The sequence below is a fragment of the Talaromyces atroroseus genome (assembly GCF_001907595.1).
Source record: "Talaromyces atroroseus strain IBT 11181 chromosome Unknown scaffold_7, whole genome shotgun sequence".
NCBI classification, from domain to species: Eukaryota; Fungi; Ascomycota; class Eurotiomycetes; order Eurotiales; family Trichocomaceae; genus Talaromyces; species Talaromyces atroroseus.
In genome coordinates, this window is record NW_017971439.1 from 61,602 (window position 1) to 77,271 (window position 15,670).

The 15,670-nt window shown below is 47.8% G+C and overlaps 6 protein-coding genes across 6 annotated transcripts; 3 read left to right on the forward strand and 3 right to left on the reverse strand.

Moving 5' to 3' along the window:
• Positions 1-127: 127 nt before the first annotated feature.
• Positions 128-1,740, forward strand: UA08_05476 (hypothetical protein; the record flags this gene model as incomplete). The annotated part of the gene is made up of 2 exons (XM_020267950.1): positions 128-1,005; positions 1,065-1,740. 2 exons carry the CDS (start codon positions 128-130, stop codon positions 1,738-1,740), a joined length of 1,554 nt encoding a protein of 517 aa, XP_020119037.1.
• Positions 1,741-2,700: 960 nt separating this feature from the next.
• Positions 2,701-3,872, reverse strand: UA08_05477 (hypothetical protein; the record flags this gene model as incomplete). The annotated part of the gene is made up of 3 exons (XM_020267962.1): positions 2,701-2,752; positions 2,817-3,811; positions 3,870-3,872. 3 exons carry the CDS (start codon positions 3,870-3,872, stop codon positions 2,701-2,703), a joined length of 1,050 nt encoding a protein of 349 aa, XP_020119043.1.
• Positions 3,873-4,276: 404 nt separating this feature from the next.
• On the forward strand, positions 4,277-7,758 carry UA08_05478 (hypothetical protein; the record flags this gene model as incomplete). The annotated part of the gene is made up of 5 exons (XM_020267973.1): positions 4,277-4,540; positions 4,592-5,983; positions 6,043-6,310; positions 6,371-6,846; positions 6,901-7,758. 5 exons carry the CDS (start codon positions 4,277-4,279, stop codon positions 7,756-7,758), a joined length of 3,258 nt encoding a protein of 1,085 aa, XP_020119044.1.
• Positions 7,759-8,052: 294 nt separating this feature from the next.
• On the reverse strand, positions 8,053-8,766 carry UA08_05479 (hypothetical protein; the record flags this gene model as incomplete). Its single annotated transcript, XM_020267984.1, has 3 exons — positions 8,053-8,443; positions 8,543-8,683; positions 8,753-8,766. The coding sequence occupies 3 exons, from the start codon at positions 8,764-8,766 to the stop codon at positions 8,053-8,055; spliced, it is 546 nt and encodes a 181-aa protein (XP_020119041.1).
• Positions 8,767-9,398: 632 nt separating this feature from the next.
• UA08_05480 (Obg-like ATPase 1) lies at positions 9,399-10,999 on the reverse strand (the record flags this gene model as incomplete). Its single annotated transcript, XM_020267995.1, has 4 exons — positions 9,399-9,568; positions 9,634-10,015; positions 10,244-10,801; positions 10,925-10,999. 4 exons carry the CDS (start codon positions 10,997-10,999, stop codon positions 9,399-9,401), a joined length of 1,185 nt encoding a protein of 394 aa, XP_020119042.1.
• A 2,720-nt stretch (positions 11,000-13,719) lies between these two features.
• Positions 13,720-15,424, forward strand: UA08_05481 (hypothetical protein; the record flags this gene model as incomplete). Its single annotated transcript, XM_020268006.1, has 3 exons — positions 13,720-13,918; positions 13,981-14,163; positions 14,262-15,424. The coding sequence occupies 3 exons, from the start codon at positions 13,720-13,722 to the stop codon at positions 15,422-15,424; spliced, it is 1,545 nt and encodes a 514-aa protein (XP_020119047.1).
• Between the last annotated feature and the right edge of the window lie 246 nt (positions 15,425-15,670).

The window sequence follows — 15,670 nt, forward strand, 5'->3', positions numbered from 1 at the left end:
CACGAGAACTCTGTGACCATCCTCGCATCTTTGTTGTGCATTTTCTCTGAGCCGTGTATTTGCCCTTCGAGCAGTCACTGTAACGGCCTAGCTGGCTTGAAATACGCCCTTTTTTCCCTCGCCGAGGATGATTCAGACTGCAAAATTCAGTCCGGCGCGGACAGTTGCGCTTCTACGAGGGCGAGTGTACCTTTCGCGGACTCCAAATGACCAATACAGCAGACTTAGCAGCCTCTTAAGCGATGCTCAGTCTAGTTTGCAAATAAGCCATAGCCCGAAAATCGCGCCTCTGTCATCAACATTGATCTCAAGACGATTCTTACACTCGACCTCAATTTGCAGCCAGCAGCAAAAGGAGCAATCGCATACGAAACAGCAAGAAACAAACTCCCGCTCCTCCGAATCGGGATCCGAGGACGATACGGGGAACAACAAACAGAACGAAGGCGAATCTTCTTCTCAAGAACAGAAAAAGAAGGACGCTCCGCCGCCGCCGCCACATGGTGACAAGACTCCATGGCAAGTTTTCACAGAAACTCTGCAGTCCGAGTTCAAGAAATCAAAAGAGTGGGAAGAGTCTACAAAAGCCCTTGCATCATCTGCTCATCATTTCACTGAGAGTGAATCTGTAAAGCGCGCCCGTGCTGCGTATGAAGCAGCTTCGACTACCGCAACATCTACTACATCGTCTGCTCTAAAGTCTACGGGAAGAGCTATTGGACATGGAGCAGCTTGGACATGGCAGACTCCAGTCGTCAAAGGACTTCGAAAAGGGGTTTCTGCAACCGGAAAGGGCATTGAAAAAGTGACTCGTCCGGTCAGAGAGACTGAGGCTTACAAGACCGCTGTGGGAGGTGTCAAGGAAGCTATTGACGATGGTAGCAGTTCCCGCTATGGTGGGTGGATAGAAAAGGAGGAGCGTCGCCGCCAAAGGCAGCTCCGTGAAGCAAATGAGGCGAAATCTGGCCGAACGACCAAGGCTGAAATTATGGAAGAGGACCCCAAGTACGTATTGATTGTCCTCTCATTGGATGCTCTTTCCATTTACTAATTAGATCACTCAGTGCTGGAACGAGCCTCACCGTTCATAAGGACTCAGCTTGGAAAGAGTCCTGGAAAGACTTCCGCGATAAAAGCCCTGTGATGCAGAGACTTTTCTCGCTCAAAGATACATACAATGAATCCGAAAACCCCCTTATCTCAACAGCACGCAGTATTTCAGATCGCGTTGCAGGTTTCTTTGCCGAAAATGAAACCGCGAGGGTCATCAAAAAATTCCGTGAGATGGATCCAAGTTTCCAGCTCGAGCCATTCCTACGAGAGATGCGTGAATACATATTACCGGAAGTCCTCGACGCATATGTCAAGGGAGATGCCGAGACTCTCAAACTCTGGCTATCTGACGCACAATTTTCTGTATATTCCGCATTGGCACAGCAATACACAACGCTCGGCATGAAATCGGATGGTCGTATCTTGGACATCAGAGGAGTTGATATTGCCAATGCTCGGATGCTAGACCCTGGTGATATTCCTGTCTTTGTGATTACATGTAGGACCCAAGAAGTCCACGTCTATCGCAACGCCAAAACAAACGAACTCGCTGCAGGAATGGAGGACCGAGTTCAGCTTGTCACCTATGCGATTGGCGTTACCAGGATCCCCGAGGATGTCAATAACCCAGAGACACGAGGATGGAGAATGATTGAACTGCAAAAGGCGGCAAGAGACTATATTTAAAACGTCGGCTTCAATTCATCACGGTATTCAAAGGATTTGATTCTCAAAAGTCTCCAGTCACATTATCATCAGCACCTCTTGATTGATTTCCACTCATACGTTTGTAATATATTGACTTTGCATACTAGATATGGTTCGGGATGGAGTATACTGCTTCAGAGGAATAATCTTTCTCTAATTCAACTGGCGCCAGCCTTCGTTTCTATCACCCATGTACTTTTAAAATCTTCAATCTACTTCGTGAGATGTCAGCGCGGTTGCATTGAATTTTTTCTTCGTTTCTGTGTATTTATTCCTCTGATCTCCTCTCATGAGTTGTGCAATAACTGGCACTTGGGTTTGACCACCCACTTATGCATTTTATGCTCAAGGCGCCCCGAGCGGCGAAGAAAAGAATACCGATAGCAATTATTTTCGTTATGTTTTTTTTTTTTTATTATTTTTGGTCCCTATACCTCTTCTCAAATAAAGCGAGAATCTATATGGTGTGGATGTTTTTCTATACATGTGTGTATATTCTACATATTATGTCCCTACCCTAGTTTTTCTTTTTCTCTTTCCACCACCCTACTCTGTGAATACTTCGAGTTCCGTACATAATGTGCACCTTAAAAATAGTTCATGGGAAGCATATTGCCGATATAACAAATAGTTTTTATGTTGTTTTCTGCAATCATTATTTAGATGTATCCTTGGTTGTTGATACTATATAGTGGTCTGCTTGGACACAAAATTCAGCTAGTCACAACAAGAATGATGGCCTTCGTGAAGGATATCATATTGTGCTTCCAAGAGACTTTTCTGACGGCTTGTTCCGCAAAATTTCTGGGGTTTGACGAGACTTAGGGGAATCATTATATAGCTGTCTATCGTAATCTGAGTGCTAGTACCATTGAGTACAACGTCTGAATCGGTCCAGACCATAATCATCATTCGTGAACTACTCAAGCAATAGACGAATTATTGGTTGCTCCCCCCGCGACCGGCTCCTCCACCCATCATATTCCTCGCCCTATGACGGTGCAACTGGTTAGTTTGTGGTCGTTAGATAGGCCGATGTTCAGAAAGGTACTTACATCTCAGCAAGTGATGGGTCACTCATCAGCGACGACATGTCTGGCATACCGCCTCCACTGCCGAAATTCTCCGCCATCTGGCGAACACGAGGATTGCTCATGAGGTTGTTCAGCATGTCGGGATTACTCATCAGGCTCTGGGCGGCGTTCGCAAACATGGGGTTACTCATGAGCGAGCTTAGGTCAGGCATCCCGCCACCTCCGGCACCACCTCCGAACATACCTGCCAGAGAAGATAGATCTGGCATTCCGCCAGGAGCTCCCCTAGAAGCTCCAGAGGCGGTATCGATTTCTTCCGATGGCGGTGCAGACTCTGCACGCTTCATTTCCTCCACTTTCCTCCGTGACGTCTCCAAGCCGCGCTTCATGGCGTCGCTTCCGCCATTGCCTTCCGCCTCAATTCCCTTCTCGTACGCTTCCACGGCACCCTTGGCATCGCCTAGTTCATAGCGCGCAAGTCCTAGTCGGCTCCAAGCTCTGGCATACTGAGAATCGACATTTACAGCAAGTTCAGCGTCCGCGGCAGCCTTTGCATGTTGACCGGAGGCTGAGTAAGCAGCGGCACGGTTGGAGAGATAGATAGGGTTCGATGGAGCGAGCGCGAGAGCTTGAGTATACAAGTCGATAGCTGCATCATATTCCTTACGGCCCATAGCAGCATTCCCCTCGGACTTCAATTTATCTGACTCAGGGGTGGCATTGGACTTGGGTGGTGCAGTGGGCTTGGATTCTTCAGCTTGGCTACCTGCAGCGGCCCCTGCGGTTTTGCCCTTAAGCTTTTCGTAAACGCTGTATATGCTGGAAAGCGACTGGCCACCTAGAGCATCCTGGACTGCTGCGTTGTCACTCGGGTCAACTCCAAAAGTCTCGGCGATGCAATTCTGAGCGATTTCAATGGAATCGGCATCGTCCGCTGTCAGGGTACCGTCTTTCAAACTGGATCCCAAGAAATCGATGATGGCGAGCGCCAAGCGCTTTTTGGATTCTGTTGGCGCCTAGAGAGAGCTATCAGCAAAAGTATCATCGGCAGATACATACAAGCAAGGAACATACCATGGTGAAGCGCAAAATTCCCCGGCGATGTAATAATAAGTGCTATTGGCGATGGGAATGTTTCGATGGGGAATGCGGGGAGTTGCTTATATTTACTACACGGGTTATCACGTGACTGGCCGTATAGTATCCTCTAGATGTTTCGGCCCCGGACCTACGCAGCTGCCTGCATTGCTGACACGTGATTCCACCACCAGCTCCTGACGTTCCCCGACATAACATACCTACTTGCGATGGTCCAACCGTCTAAACACTAGAAGCTGTTGGAAGTCCAGCTTTGGAAATAACCGATGAGGCATGGCAGTCAATTGCAATTGTTCTAGCCAATGCTCGACCCCGTAAGATCTCTACCGGAGATGACTCGAGGTGGCTATACCCAAATTCGCGTGTCAATCGACTAGTGAGCCATGTACTGGCTGAATGGCGTCCCTCGGGTGTACGCGGTCAATGGGCCTAGCATATTCCTGACACCTACGAGTGACAATGAGGTGTCCGGAGATGAGCTGCGAGAAGACGAGCGCGTTCAGCATGAGACCCGCGAGGCCTCGCGGGGCGGCCAGGAACCCAACACAGCATGGGCGGAGGAAGTTATTCATGGCCTTTGCGTTTCAAGAAATGGGCATCTATTTGCGACAATGACAGAATCTTCCATCTCAATCTGGCAAACAAAGGTAATTCACTTCCTGTTTTCCTACCTATTCATTTGCTAAACAATTACCTAGCCTACGGTCGTCGTAGCCGCCGTCACTCGTTCCAATACATCCTTGAGTACATACGGTCCAAACGTATCGCTTCAACTTCACCCTGACTCAACAATTCTCGTTGTGCAAACCCAGAAGGGATACCTACTCACGTATACGATTGCGTCTGATTCTAATGCTCGAGTCTACCAGCAACAGTTCGATCACTCCAACCCGCATCGTCGCCAACAGCTTGCCCGTCATTTTGGCAGCGAAGAATTTAACGGAATTAGAGATGTTAGCATTCGTTTCAGAATGGCTATCAAAGTAGAGTCCGGTATTGTGAAGGCGCTGGCCTTGGACAACGAGCTTCTTGTGGCTACTCTCAAGCCCGCAGCCATTCAATGTATTCGTTGGACTCCAGATAAGAATGGCACCCAGACGACTTCGGAGTTATTGAGCCGAATCCTAAGCACCCCTAAAAAGACTATAGTAACTGAAATGGTTTACGACCGAGCTATGAGTCTTCTGATATGGGTCACTAGCGACGGGCACGCATTCACTGTGCAAAGAAAGTCTGACACCCCGGAACCAGAACAAACCGCCAAACTGTTCAAGGGTCACTGCTTTCATACTCCCGCAAATGATGAAAATAAGGCCATCAGAGCAGCCGTAAATGCAAGGTTCTCTCTACTGGCTGTTAGTTGCACTAATGGCGAGATTCTAGTGTACACAGCAAAGGACTACGTAGGAAATGTAGTTCTTTCATACAGACTGCAGCCACCTGCCTCGACTACGGTCACCGGGGATTTGACATTCATGAGTTATTCGCCTGACGGCTATTGCCTTTTTGCAGGCTATGAAAACGGGTGGGCAGATTGGAGTGTCTTCGGCAAGGCTGGAGGTAACAGCTTCACAGCCGACCGTTCTATGGCTGAGAGTAACTCAGAAGATTGGTTGACGGGAGTGTCTATGGGATGTTGGATAGGTGGTGGCTCTGATATAATACTGTCAGCCCAGAAAGACCGCCGAATATGGTTATTAGAAACAGCGCGCAGTGCCTTGACAGGCTGTTATTCGCCAGCCAATCTGTCCAGAGCGCTCTTACAAACTGGGACCGAGATCATTCTGTATCGAGGTCACGATCTACCTGATCTTATGACCATATCTGGGAAAGACTCTTTATGGCATCATGCTCAATATCCCCCAACATATCTCCACGCACAGTGGCCTATCCGAGCTTGCGTTGTGTCCCAGGATGGCCGATATGTGTCTATCGCAGGACGAAGGGGTCTTGCGCATTACAGTGTTACTAGTGGACGCTGGAAAACATTTGAAGATCCGAAAGCGGAAAATTCATTCGCAGTACGAGGTGGCATGTGTTGGTATGGCCATATTCTGATCGCAGCTGTTGAGAGCAACGGTTCATACGAGGTACTTTGGTTCTAGATCTATACTGTTAAGCCTTGTTCTCGGACTGACATGGTTTCTAGCTACGCTTGTACTCGCGAGAGCTATCTCTAACAAACCACAACGTCCTGCACACTGAGTATTTGCCCTCACCTGCTGTTTTCATCGGGCCTTCTGGTGAGGATTCACTTCTCGTCTACACTTATGACAATATACTCTATCATTACGTCATAAATTCTACGTACGGCAGCGTCTCTCTAGTTCCTGTAGGACAGATAGCATTCCACGGAATTGTGCGTGCTCCTACTAGGGTTCGTTCTATTAGTTGGATTCTGCCAGAAGAGCAGATGCGTATGTTCTATATTATTCCAAGTGGCTCGCTATTACACTTGACACTAACATTGTTGCTAGGAAACGGAGATCCTTCACAGGATGTTAAGGTGGCCTCGGTTCTGCTGCTTGTTGATGGCAATCTTGTTCTGTTGCAACCATCCGTGTCCGACAGCGGAGATCTGAAATATGACATGCGTATAGTTGCACAAGATGTGGAATACTACGTCTTGATGCGAGACCAACTGTCTTTTAACTTTGCACCACCAGCAGAGGAAGCAGTTCCGACTAGCCCTTCAGCCGAAGTGGTTCTGAAAGCCGCTCAGAGTAATTTATCTCTCAGAGACTCTCTTTGGATGTTCTGTGGCCGGGACCTTGTGGCTTGGAGTGATATTCAGGAGGTCTTGCGACGTGACGATGTCCCAAAACCGCTTCCTGTTCCCGTGGACTTCTACCCCTTATCGGTACTATTGAACAAAGGTATCATACTTGGAGTAGAGTCTGAAATGATACAAAGACGAGACATAACTTTTTCTATTTTGAAATACGCTATTCGAGTAAGTCATTTCTCGTCTCATTGCTAACAAACACTGATTGTTTCGCTCTTGTAGACACATTTATTTCTCCCATACTTCCTCCGGCATAGTCTAGCGAATGTTGACATGCCTTCTGCTCTTTCATTGTCTCACTACTATTCTCATCTATCATATTTTCCGCATGCCCTTGAAGTCCTCCTTCATCACGTCCTTGACGACGCAGTAGACGGGGCCAGTCAAGGTGAATCACAGAATGAGCCTCGACAGCCACTGCTGCCGTCTGTTATCTCATTCCTGCAGGCATCTCTCTCCGCCGATATCTACCTTGATATTGTAGTGCAATGCACACGAAAAAATGAAATTCGTTCATGGCGCACGCTGTTTGCGCATCTTCCGCCACCAAAAGATTTGTTTGAGCAAGCGCTGAAGCTCAAGTCACTTAAGACCGCAGCAGGCTATTTGCTAATTCTTCAGGCTCTTGATGAGGAGGAGGACGAAGAAAGCAGCAAAACTAGAACAGAAGACTATGCGGTGCGATTACTTGGACTTGCAGCCCAGAAAAATGACTGGGATCTTTGTGCCGAACTTTCCAGGTTTCTTATGGCGCTTGATGGATCTGGAGAAATGCTACGTCGGACAATCGATCGAGTTGGCCTCCGGCGACAGAAGACCGGTATTGCCATAGAAGTCAACGGCCGAAACACGCGAGGGTTAGGCTTGAGTCTCCCCATCCCCGCTGTGCCTTCATCTCTTTCCCCAAGACGTACGCAACATCGCCGTAGGAAAGGCAGTGATATGTCGTCAATTACCAGTGATGCGCTTTCTAATCTGTCTCCAATCACGTCCAAGACTGATGACGAAGCCGAGGAAACTACCGCGTCTGTTTCAGAAGGTGGAAGCAGTGGACTAGATGACTCGTATCCAGTTTCTTAGTCGCCTAAGGCATAGTTTTGCCATTTGTTTGACTCTCTTCTGTCATATATAATATTTCGTTCGACTTGATTACATTGTGCTCTTAGCGCAGATGATGATGCTCTTTATCCCTACCCGTGTACATGAACGCAATATAATGCATGATGTCAAAAGTACTCATGCTCGAAAACGCTTTTCGAATGACATTTGTCCTTCTCCAAGCGAGAATTCTTCTTCCCTTTTTCATAACACGTCCATTGTTGTTCTCATAGTAATAATTGTGATGAGATCAACAAACATATTTATGCTACCTAACTAATCCAGATTTAACTTCCAAAGTCCATCACCCAAATAATGGCCTACATCCATAGCCACGCCTTTACCCTTTGCCTTCATTTCCTCCGTCCCCATCTTAAGCGGTCCCACTAAACAAACCTCATCCTTCCCCTCTGCGCTCACAGCCACAACGTCCCCTGCCTCCAGTGCATTCTCCTTGTCCGGCAACCACCCACCCGCCGAGGTCAAACCCGGCGCCATCAGCGCCGCGCCCGAAAGCACAAAGCGAATCGCCCCTCGATCAATGCGGATTTTTGGAACGGCGTCCGGGAAGGAATGGACGAGCTTGAGGTGGGGGATCGGAGGCCCATCAAAGGGTTGATAGAAGAGTGGAGTTGAGTCGATGGTATATAAGGTGGCACGGTCAGGACTTTGTGTGTGTGTGATGGAATCAATCAGCTTTCGTTTCTCTCGTGTACATGCTTACGTAGCAAGCAAAAGGGTTCAAGACAAGATATTTTATACGTACAGTTTCACGGCTTCCAGTGAAGCCTTCTTTGGTAGGATCTCATCAATATAGGGCTCGAAGCCGGGGTATGTCTCGATGAACTTGGAGCGAAGGCCTCGTTGCACTGAGGATTTAACTTTCGATCGTGAGCCGGCTTGGATGCTGTGAGAATTAGGTTAGTTGGTGATAAGAAAAGGGAGTATGTAGCTAGCTACTGGCACGCGCACTCACTCCTTTTTAAACATTGTTGTTTTTCTTCCCTATGTACTTCCCAGATCGGTATAATAAACGTAGGGCGTACTACGCGTAAAGTACTCCTGGCCTCGTGAGAAGCTTCAATGTATCGCTCAGTCTTGTATGCTGGTGTGGTGTCCGGATTGAATTTTTTGTAGTCGGTGGTGGAACGCGGGGTAGCCAAAGTCGCCAGAGGTCAATTCGATTATTGTATGGATAGCACTTGTCTCAATGAGGAATTGATTTAGTTGTTTGATCTTTTCTAGCAACACGTAGGCGTGAATGTGCTGGTGTGTAGATTGCTTGCAGATGTCGAGAGGGAGGGGACAACGACATATGACGACTCCGGGCTATTATTCGTGGACTGCGGGGAAAGGTACGTACACTACTACGGCCAACATTTTGATGCCTTGATGTTACCACTATCTTGAAACGATTGTTTGCTATTATCAATGGCTAAGAATTACGAATCATGGCGTTCTGTTTCGGATACACTAGCATTCATTATGACGGTAGGTATTTTATTTATTATCGTTCATCCCCCAAGCGACGACTTATCTACAAAGCCACAGCGATGGATGGACGCCCCCCGAAATTACTCGGGAGGAATAGAAGTGCTCCTTGAATAAAAGGGTGCCTTGATTTAACCCTTGGCGGCACCTGCCTTGATGAGGAGGATATCGCCGTCATCAACAACGTATTCCTTGCCTTTGGTCATAACCTTTCCGGCTGCCTTCACGGAAGCCTCGTCACCGTACTCCTTAAGAGTGTTGTAGTTGAAAACAATAGCTTGAATGAATGTCTTCTCGAAATCTATAGGGGAAACGTCAGCATGGATCTTGAATGCTGTTGTGCAAATGCGACTCGTGGATTCTTACCTGTGTGGATGACTCCTGCTGCTTGTGGAGCCTTGGTACCTTTACGAATTGTCCACTGTCGAACTTCATCAGAACCACAAGTGAAGAAACTGCCCAGGTTTAGAGCATTTCGCATGGTCACAATGACCTTTGGAAGCGCTGATTTGGTCCCCAGCTTCTTGCATTCTTCCTCGGCCTCAGCCTCGGATTCAAATCGGGTTAACCTCTCTTCGAAGCAAATGGAAAGAGGGATTATAGGGTCGCCAGTTGCGTGCTCCTTGACCCATTCAGCAATCTTGGGCAGGTGCTTGTTCTTCTGGCGTAGGTAATCCTTTTCGCTCAGGTTTACCAAGTAAACGACGGGTTTAGCTGTCAATAGGAACAGAGGGTTGATAGCCTCAACCTGATCATAGTCTTGCCGTCAGCTTCCGGTAGAAGAACAAGACAAAATAAAAAGAAATTGTGAAACATTCAAACAAGGTTCAGACAAGTTTTTATCTCAAGACAACCTCAAACGTGAGTAATAAAAAAAGAGGTGTTCGACGAGCTGGGTTATATTCGAGCAATTGCTCTTATTCATCATGATAAATGCATATACGGGGTAAAAGGGAAAGAAAACATATCAACGAACCTCTTTGGGAGCCCAGTCGCCCTTACGAACGTCCTTGCCGTCCTTCAGCCATTGCAGAACTTTGGCAACGGTGGCCTCTTCTTCTTTCAATTTCTTCATTTCCAAGGATTGGCCTCCTCTCCTGGTCTGCTTGCTAAGGTTCTCCAAAGCTTTCTCAACAAACTCGATATCCTTGAGACGGAGTTCCTCGCTAATGATGTTCAAGTCACGGACTGGGTCGACATCACCCTCGACGTGAATGATCTCGGCATCATCGAAGCACCGGACTACCTGGAAGATGGCATCGACGGCGCGAATGTGGGACAAGAAAGAATTTCCAAGACCAGCACCGGTGGAAGCGCCTCGGGTCAGACCAGCGATATCGTACACAGTCAAGTTGGCAGGCACGCGCGACTTGGGCTTATACTGTTCGCACAGCCAGTCATAGCGAGCATCTGGAACAATGACACGCGCCTCCTCCGGGTCGATGGTGGCATATGGGAAGTTGGCCGGGTTACCCAGGGAGCACTTTGTGATGGCTTGGAAGAGCGTGGATTTACCCACGTTGGCAAGACCAACCTGGAAAGCGAAAGAATGAGCACGCGAGACGTCTCAAGCGCAATAATAATATAATCATAATGGACAGACATGTTGTTGTGGGCAAAAAAATTATTGTGGGTGGGGGTGCTTGTGCTCACATACGATGCCGCTCTTCAAGTTGTTTCCCGGGCGCCCCAGGAGGACCTTCTCGACGACTTGCTCTTTCTTAGGAGGCATTTTCTTGCCCTTTTTGCGTGTAGCGTATGTACGACAGAAAAAGGTAGAGAGGGTAATGTGCCTAGCACAGTGCTGGGAGTGGGGTGCAATAGCAAAGGCAGAACCAGCTGCAGAGTGTAAACGGAGGGGAAGAGAAAAGAAAGCCGCGGGGCAGCTGAGGGACGACGTGGTGACGGAGGGTGGCCGGCGGGCCGTAAATTTTTTTTTTCCTTCCCTTGGTCTGTTTGGGTGGGAAAAATAAAAAGAGCGGCAGGTCGTCAAGCCCCAAACATCAAGCAAGGAAGCCCTGAGTTTTCACCAACAATCTGCTCCTTACTCAATGGGTGCAATCAACGAGCGTGAGGGTAGTTGGCATATAGAACATCTAACACAAGATCATATCATTTGATGGAGTTCTTGTGCGAGCGAGAGGAATTGGCGGAAGAGAATTTTTTTTCTCTCGGCGAATTAAATCGACGCGAGCCTCCCTGATTATGTAATACGGCTTGCTGCCTGAGGCTGCCCAGCTGTCTCGCGCTAAGCCCGCTTCGGCTCATACTTGGCAGCAGTCACGTGCAGTCAAGTCTGCGTATCTTATTACGGTACAATACCGCTGTTTTGAACTAGGGTTAGGGCTGCTATGCTAACCGTACAGTGACATTTTAGGGCTTTGAGGTCAGGTGACTGCCATTTGCGGCATTCGCATTGCCAACTGGAACTCGCTGTTACAGGTTTAGAGGCAGAAATGTGTTTGAAGGTATGGATAATCGATCAACGAGACGGTCACATCTGCCAAAAGATGAAACATGAAAGGCAAAAGAATGTTTTTATGAATCCAACTATGTAGACCAAGGCAGCCAGCTTCTACAACAAGCAGAGAGCATTCTGGAGCATGGCTGTTGTCTTGCATGATCAAACGAATCTTCTCCCGCGCGGCCGCTTGCTTGTCGTCTTCGCAACCCTAGCTTCAGCATTTCTCCTTGCATACGCAGATCAAAATGGCGTTGCCGTCGTTCGGAATTAGTGGAGAGGATTAGTGTCTGGTGTTTAGGTCGAGTGTTGGTGTAAATTTTGGGATACATGGCTCCTTTCGTATTAACTAGTCTACCCTCGCTTAGTTGGACCATGGTCGAGAATACTTGCTTGCTTCAGCCGTTCTTCAGAAACAACAGCATTAGCCCAAATCGTACAAGCGTCTGATCAAATATGTAGGTGCGTAATACGTAATAATTTTGCATAGGCTTCTATATCTCACGTGACGATATCTCGAAAGTTGCTTCAACTTCTCCAAACGTACCTCGCCTCCTCCAACCTCGCTCAGGACTTTGATGTAATCTTCTTTTTATCTTCAATTCAATCATTATTCACACTATTCCATTTCTAGTTCACCTCTTGTCGATGCCCTTTCGGAAAACACTTTGATAAAGCGTTTGAGAGAGAGCAAGAGGACAGAACTTTTCCCTTCCCTTCAGTGAAGTGAGCCGTCTCTGACGAAGAAGTAGATATTTCATTGTATAGACAATTACCAGCTATCTAGGGTTTGCGCTTTTTATCAGACCATGGAGAAGTATTCTTACCGACAGCTTTGCTATATCCTTCATTTCTCGACCACGGTTGAAAGAACCTGGCATCCTCTATTCTCATTTTCCCCACATCGCATTCAATATTTCTCACCCATAGTCAAAAAGACTTCACTCTCATTGTATTTACTATCTCGACCATGGTCAAGAATACTTGCCATCTCCTCATTGTTCTCATGAGGCAAATAACACTTCGATATATATTCCTGGGCGCCATGTACGAGGTTCTTGCCCGTGAAAGCTTCGCCGACCCCCGGGATGACCCCCTGACCCCCTCCCCTCGTCACCTCTATATAGATCATGCCGAAAATTCCACCGTAGACATAATCGCATAGCTAGTAAGTAGTGATACATATACGCAGTAGGAGTTGATTCCCGCCCGTTCTTCCGGCTTCAATAATAATTGCTCGCCATAATATCGGGGACATAGGGGGTATGCTATGGCTACTGCATGAAGACCGGCAGCTAACGGATGCAGCCGTTAGGGCACATGCAGTCACATGACGCCTCGTCCTATCCGCCCCATTCGTTTCCAAGACCGGCACGCCCCCAATTTTCATGTAACTAAGTGTTGTACTGTGGATGGTTGTCAGCGACTTTGGTTTTCGGTGAGCACTTGAGAAACTAGTTCAACTTCAAGCTTTATAGTTAATCATGTGCGAGCGCCACCCAAATCCAGGATACGTCAGCCCCGGTTTTATTACAGCACGGTAACATGCCGATACCACGGGCGTACAGGGATTACGCACAGGGGCCTACAGCACGGCCCATGGGGAAACAAAGGCTTAAAGCAAACAAGGCTAAGGGAAAAACTAATTCCCCGGCAGCCCGGACACTAACAGCCAATAGGCATCCACACCGTATCTCCAGATATGCCCTAGTCCGGAGACCCCGTAATATCGCAGGATTCCCACCGGCGAGTCCTCCGAGAGCAGCGTGTAGGCTGAAGCTGACCATCGCGTGCCGTTAGTATAAAATGGGTTCCCCGCCACACAGTGCGAAATGGCCCGGTCTGATCCTTTCATCCTCCTGTTCCTATATACAAGCATCGTCGCATTCCCACTCCTTGCGTACGGCCTGCCTGATCGGTAGGGCACATATCTTTACATATTTCTCTTGTATCTGGCTAGTACCACATTTGTCAAGCTTTTGACCCCCAAAATGCTTTTTAGCGGCCTTCGGGGCCGTCGGCTATCGTTGGCCGTCGGCATTGTTGGTGCCCTGGGCTTCATGCTTCAGGGCTACGATCAGGCTGTTGCTAATGGCTTGTTGACGCTGGATTCCTTTGTGAAAACCTTCCCTGCGATAGACACTGTTAATACAACTGGGGCGCAAGAGAGTCATAACTCTACTATTCAAGGTATGTTCTTTCGGCGAATTCGCGAGCCGGGTTTCCCGGAGTCTGTCTAACCTGAATCAAAGGAACGGTCGTCGCAATCTATGAAGTTGGATGTGCCTTGGGGGCACTCTCATGTATGTATCTCAGTGATGGCATAGGTCGGCGTAAGAGCATTTTTGTGGCAGGATGCACCGCTATCATTGGAATCATCATCCAAGCGTCCCCTTTCACACTGGCGCAATTCATCGTGGGTCGTGTCATCACTGGTTAGTTTTCTTGTTCCTTCCCTCCTCTCCTCAACATTGATGGCCACGAAGGGCGAATAGGAACTTGTCACTAATCATTAATTGGTTATTCAATGCAGGACTGGGAGTCGGCGGCTTCACCGCAACAATCCCCATGTACATATCCGAGAACAGCAGAGCAGAGAATCGAGGAAGAATGGTACTATTGGAAGGATTCTTTGCTATTGGCGGTATTGTCCTCGCGTCATGGCTTGAATTCGGCTTGTACTATGTCCAACAGAACGACGTTAGCTGGCGCTTCCCAATCGCGTTTCAGGCCATCTTCGCTTCCGTCGTAGTCTTGACCATCTTCTCTCTGCCCGAGTCACCTCGTTGGCTGGTCCGTCAAGATCGCCTCGAGGAAGCTGCCAATTCCCTTGCTAGGTTGGAGGACGTCGAGGAAAGCTCCGAGTCTGTCGTCTTAGGTCTCGAGACCATCCGACATTCTCTTCAGGATGAAAGTGGATCAGGACGATCTCACAGTCCTTTTGCTTTTAACGACACCCGAAACTTCCACCGTACCTGTCTTGCTGTGGGTGTCAACATCATCGCCCAAATGACCGGTGTCAACATCATCACTTTCTATTCAGATAGTACCCTTGAAATCAACCTGGGGTACAGCGGGACCGTTGCCCGTGCCATCTCCGGATCTCTTCAAATATGGCAGTTTATCTGTGCCGGAGCGGCAGTTTTCCTGATCGATCGGGTTGGACGCCGACGTTTAATTATCTTTGCCGCCCTCGGAATGGCAGTATCTCAGGTGTGTTTAGCCGGCCTTAACTCCATCGTCGCCACCAGCAAAGCAGCCGCATCCGCATGCGTATTCTTCTATTTCTTCTCCTTCATCTTCTTCCCTATTGGCCTCTTTCTTGTCCCATTCATGTACGCCGCCGAGATTGCCCCGCTACAAACTCGAGGCAAAGTCACGGCTATGAGCGCTTCTGCGAACTGGCTATTCAACTTCCTCATTGCCGAAGTCACGCCCAAAGGGTTTGACAGCATCGGTTGGAAATACTATTTGATTTATTTCTGTATTAGTGCTGCGGGCTGCATTATCTTCATCTTCTTCTATCCTGAGACTAAAGGTCGTTCTCTGGAAGAAATTGATGAAATCTTCATACAGTCCAAGAGCGTGTTCGACACTGTGCGCATTGCAAAGGAAATGCCATTTCAACTTGATGTGTTGGCTACTGCCGATGAGGCTCATGGGAAACGAGATGAGCAGTTTATCGAAAATGTTTGAAATGGTTTCTGTTACATATCTAGGTATAAAGGTGGAGGTTTGTTCTTCAGATTACGATCGATATTATTGTTCTTACCTTGGTTTAAAAATCTATGCATGAACTTGAAATATCTGGCAACTCCTAGCTATCATTATATATTTGAGGTGATGTTACATTTCATTTCAGGACAGTGACAAAAGTAAGATACCATACCTGATATGGTATACGAAATATGGAAAGCAGAGTATAAACCCGTTGAACGCCTT